This window comes from Alosa pseudoharengus, unplaced genomic scaffold (assembly GCF_046254945.1).
Source record: "Alosa pseudoharengus isolate Yale_2024_CS ecotype anadromous, Long Island Sound unplaced genomic scaffold, YU_APseudo_1.1 YU_APseudo_1.1_scf_17, whole genome shotgun sequence".
Lineage (NCBI taxonomy): Eukaryota > Metazoa > Chordata > Actinopteri > Clupeiformes > Clupeidae > Alosa > Alosa pseudoharengus.
Window position 1 is genome coordinate 29129706 of NW_027468640.1, and position 5073 is coordinate 29134778.

The 5073-nt window shown below is 38.8% G+C and overlaps 1 protein-coding gene across 1 annotated transcript; it reads right to left on the bottom strand.

Moving 5' to 3' along the window:
• Positions 1-5073, bottom strand: LOC143127083 (E3 ubiquitin-protein ligase TRIM21-like). The gene is made up of 3 exons (XM_076288386.1): positions 4956-5073; positions 2550-2579; positions 1-551 (listed from the first exon to the last, which is right to left on the bottom strand). Exons 1-3 carry the CDS (start codon positions 5071-5073, stop codon positions 1-3), a joined length of 699 nt encoding a protein of 232 aa, XP_076144501.1.

Here is a 5073-nt window from a genome sequence, read left to right on the forward strand (position 1 = left end):
TTATGATGTGGTCAGACAGACTGGAGTGATGATCAGAGGGGAGGCGTTTTTACCTCCGTAATTATTACCAGGGCTGAAGAATGGATGCAGAGTCTCTGTAAAGGGAACATTGGTGTAAGAGTACATATGATACCAACTGTCAGCATCATAAAAGGAGACCTGACCAGCCTCGTAGTCCACAAACACCCCCACTCTTTGGGGCTTCTCTTTCAGGAAGAGGGGGGCAGGTATGTCATTTTTTGCCATATACTCAGTCTCATTTTTCAGCCATATTGTCCAGTATCCATTCCCAGGGGTCAGGCTTACCGCCCCCTTCCTGGTAATGGACTCTCTGGCCACTCCTAACGTCCAATCAGTCTTCCCCTTGACCTGAACTTCATAGTAGAATTTACCGGAGGAAAAGCCCTGTTTTCCCAAGACACATATAACAGGACCGAACCTCTTTGGGCTGTCACGGACATTCTGTCGTGTGTTTCCATGGTTCACTTCTTTACCATCAGCAGACAGGATGAGTTTAAATTGTGCTGTATCAGGATCCAGGGTCACATCCACTAAGATCACAAGGAAATAAAAATAAATATTTTAAAAAGATCTTCTAACTAGCTTATTTTAGATTAACTAGCTGAACAACACAGGTGACCAGTACTGCATCATTTCATGGATACACTATTTTTGAAATTTCTAAACTGTGAAACTCAGCTAATAGGCCTATATAGCCTGACGAGCCAGACCCACATTAAAATGTAGGGTCTGGGCACTCACCGTTCGCAGTGCTCAGTCCGAGGGGCGGGATAATCAGTTGTCTTTCAAATTCCCTCTGCACGCAATAGGACAGCGGCAGCGCTATGAGTCCCATGCGTTTCCCACCAGCGGAGCTAGTTGGCTAGTTCAAACGTTTGCCAACTTAATAAAAGCTTAACTCGTGTCACACTGTTCGCCAACAGCAACATCCATCTTATTTGTTTTCAAGTAGCAGGGAATTCAAGCCAAACCGTTGCAACTCTGCCATCAATCATTATGTTAAGCCCACCTATAGACTCTATACACGAATTCATTGGCCTGATTAAGTTTCGATTTCTGGAGCTCAGAAGCCAACGGAGAGTTGCTAGACTAGCCCGTTAGGGGCGCGTCTAGATTTCTAGGCTAATGTATGTTTTGTGGTTGTAAACTTATTCCAGTATCATTATAACTATTCCACCTGTGTTTGCCAGGTTAAAATTCTGAAGTGCAAAATAGTTTAGGCTATAACACAAATATTTTCTATCCATACATAAAAATAATTGAATTCTAACTGATGAATTTCATTTCAAACTGCACCAGATTGATACATTTAAACGTTAAAATATACAACATTTTCTTATGGGGGAGAAAAGAGGGGGAGGGGGTCTTCTAGTCTAATGACGCCCCTGTTAGTGAATGAGCATCCCTAAAGGTCCTATCCTAGAATTGCCCCTGCTCCTCCCCTGTGTTTCCATATGCATATCCATCAATGCATATTCAAATGGCAGCATGTTCAAATGTATCATGACAATTGTTTTTTCGTATTTCTAGTTGGATACTGGATGTGAAAACAAGAAAATGGTTGTTCTATAACGCGGTGCATTTAGTAGTGTGTGAATGTCCCACACTGGGAAGCATTATAGTTTGATACTGCAGCTGAAGTTACACTTGAAGAAGAATCTGTCTGTTCACCTGTTCCATTTTTTAACAGCCATTCCATTATTAAAACGTTATTTTTAATAATTATTCCATTATTATTCCATTATTATTTTTATATATAAAATACATGTCTATGTTAAAATGTTCTAGTAAAGAAAAGATAGAAAATAAATCTTTGTGTGTGCTGTGAAGTGTTTAGAAAAAATGAAATCAGAATCAGCTAAAATCAGTATCGGCAGGTCAAACTCTGTGAAAAATCGGAATTGGCCCAGAAAATTGCAATTGGCGCATCTCTACATACAGTATAACCAATATTTAGACTATGTTGTCATTACCAGTTAGACATTATGTATTAACCAGTATTACAAAGGTTTGTATTCCACAGGATTGTAGGCCTGTATGATATTAGAGACATAAACACCATATTCCTGTTTCTTGGGCCTCAAATCTAGATAGTTTTGCTACAAGTTCAATGTTACCAGTGTGAGACAGGATAGAAGAGAGTCTCCCCTCCCTAGATCCACAACTTTTAGCTGATAAGATATGTTTTGCTCTTAGCGGTAAAGGTTATTCTCCCACAGGTCTGAGTTCATTGTATGACCACACTGAGGTCATTGACTGGTCCACGTGACTGAAGGTGTTGAAATACATGTATGTGCTTTGAGAAAGACTAGATGCTGCTGAGTTTCAAATCCTGGTGACCTTACTGACGTAGTGTCTCAGAATAAAACTTGCATTTACAGACAAGACTTGCCTGCTTGTCTTCTGTTTGGAACAGAGTGACTGACCGCACAGCTGGACTGTGCTCATAACAACTGTACAGCCCCAGCATGAGAAGAAATTCCTTCAAAACAAGAACTTGAGCTAAGAAGTGCCACCAACATACGTACCTGCACATTTCTTGATCTCCATCATGGATTCTATGAGACAAGACAAACAAATGTCAAATCTTAGGCCTCTTGATAATTGTGCTCCTTAAATTCTTGCAGATCCAACTCCACACTGGTAACTGTGGCGCTATAACTGTCAAAGTCGAGGTCATCTCACATGAGCAACATGTGATTTAATGTTTAACATTTAATGTTATATTAGAGTGCACGTATGGCTTCCAGTGGTTATTTTGTGCACTCGCAGCTGGTTTTTCCTCACTCGCAGCTGCCTGTTTGGCTCTTGGATGTTAAATTTGTGCACATGGACACAATGATTGTGCATGCAGTCAATATCTGCGTGTGTGAGATAATATAATTCACTCATGAGGATGGTTTGTCGCCTCAGGACTTTTGAAGTTCCTTAGATTAACATTTATAGCAGCACTAGAGGTTTTTATTACTGTACTGCCTTAAAATAACGTTTCCAAAATATTTTTTATGGCACATAAACTCTTAATAGGGCAAACAATACACGGAGCAGCGTCGCATCACTTGTAACAACATTCCATTTGAATCTCGAGCAAAAACAAAAGGGGAAAGTGCTGCTATAGAGCTGCTAAGCTATAGTCTGAAGTGTGTAGATGCTTGCAGGAATTCAGAGCACTTTCTACAGACTGCTGTCCACGCATTCCATTCCCTCTCAGGGTTGTTCGCTCAATTTTTTTTTGAGATCAATGGTCATGATGATGATAATATGTGTTCAACTTCAAATTTATGGTAACACTTTGTGTTGCACACAAAAAAGTGGTTTTCATTTGTCTCCATTCCTGAAAAAAGATTGTTCTGAAGAATGTCAATTTGTCCCATAGGGCATGTTGTGTTTATATACTGTTTTTAGTTTTTCTCAGTTGCTTTGGTACATTTCTCAGATCGGAGAAATGGTAATTCTCAAAACTGTTCAAACTCCATATCATCTTATTACTTGTGCACATCATTGAAGCAGTTTCTCCCCATTTTGAACAAATAGCAATGCTTTCGTACATCCATGCAACTTTTCAATGGCTAATCTCATGTTGGTCATACTGTACATGTGACCTGACAGACAGGAACATCAGGATGTATAGAAAGATGTACAGTGGTGCACAGCTCTGATGAAGGGGTATTTTACAGTATTGGTAATTTTTCATTTGCACAATGCTGTAAAAGGCTTAGTTTTTTATAGTCACAATATTTGTCAACAGTAAAAACTTTGAAACATATCCACTGTTTTACAATCAACCCTCCTCTACACACAATAATGTGTAACTTTGTAGTTTTGAAATAGAAAATAGTACTGCCCTGCACATTGTTCATTAGAACATACTTACAGAGTAAATGTTCATATTGACAACAACACAAAACAGACATAATCTTGACATAAACAATGGCATCATGACCTGTCATTTTGATTGCGCTGACCATTTCATTGGCATACATATTTGCTTTTGAGGCATAAACTAGTATTTTGAGCAAGATACGCGCTTTTGCAGATTACCGTATCTACTATGTTTGCAGTAATTGTTTTGAGAAATGTACTAACTGTTGTGCAAATGTTCATTATGATTCGAAAAATGCACCAAAGCAATTGTGAACAACTGTAATTATTCATTCATATTAATGCAAATAACTTTCTTCCAAGACATAGAATATGCTTAAGTACTAAGAGTACTGTAAACACAGTGCAAAGACAAGCACAGTAGAGGGTAGTGTTTTTTATTTCTACCAGTCTACCTGAATGTGCAATACTACATCTCAATTTAATGGTTCACAACTTGAAGAACATCAGTTTTAGTTCACAGCCATCCACCCCAATTCATTTTTGTCCCTTGATGGAGAAGAATTTGGGCTCTATAGTGTATCCAGGCTATGTTTATAGTTTGATACAAAGATGCACATTTATCACACTGCACAGTGGTGACAGGCAATGGTGCTTCTTAACTGTAGGTGGAGCCCAAGAGCAATTCTTCTTTAGTGCTGCTTTAAACTAATGTATTGTATTACAAGGCAGGTGTTGAAGAGAAAAAAAATACAACAATAAGGGTTTGGAACACACAAGGGCTTTGAGAAGCAGCTATGTGAAATGATACTGCTATGCAAAAGATACTCTCAAAGCATGTGTAATGTTTATATCTACCAGTCTCAGAGTCTTGACACACAGCTGCAACGATATGACAAAAAGCATAGCTACCTCTGACTTTTGGTCTGCATTCTATGCTCAAAAATGTTCATGCCTCCTGTGACACAAATCTCATTACACGGTGCTATAAACTAACGTTTCTGGGGGTGTCTACACAATGTGCAGATCTCCTCTTTTGATCTTTACCCACAAATATCATTACATAGCACAACACACATTTAAATAGATTCTTGTCAGCAATATTTACTCACCGTGTTTAATGAAGTACTTCTGCAGTTCATCTTTTTCTTTAGCCAAAGTGTCGTATTGGGATTCTATCTGGGATGTCTTGTTCTTCAGGATACTGTACTGAGTCTGTAACTGGGACAT

Coding starts and splice junctions, on each gene's coding strand:
- LOC143127083 (XM_076288386.1), bottom strand. CDS start 5,073: ATGTCCCAGTTACAGACTCAGTACAGTATCCTGAAGAACAAGACATCC. Junction 2,580..4,955: donor GAAGTACTTCATTAAACACG/GTGAGTAAATAT, acceptor CTTGTCTCATAG/AATCCATGATGGAGATCAAG. Junction 552..2,549: donor GGAGATCAAGAAATGTGCAG/GTACGTATGTTG, acceptor TTGTGATCTTAG/TGGATGTGACCCTGGATCCT.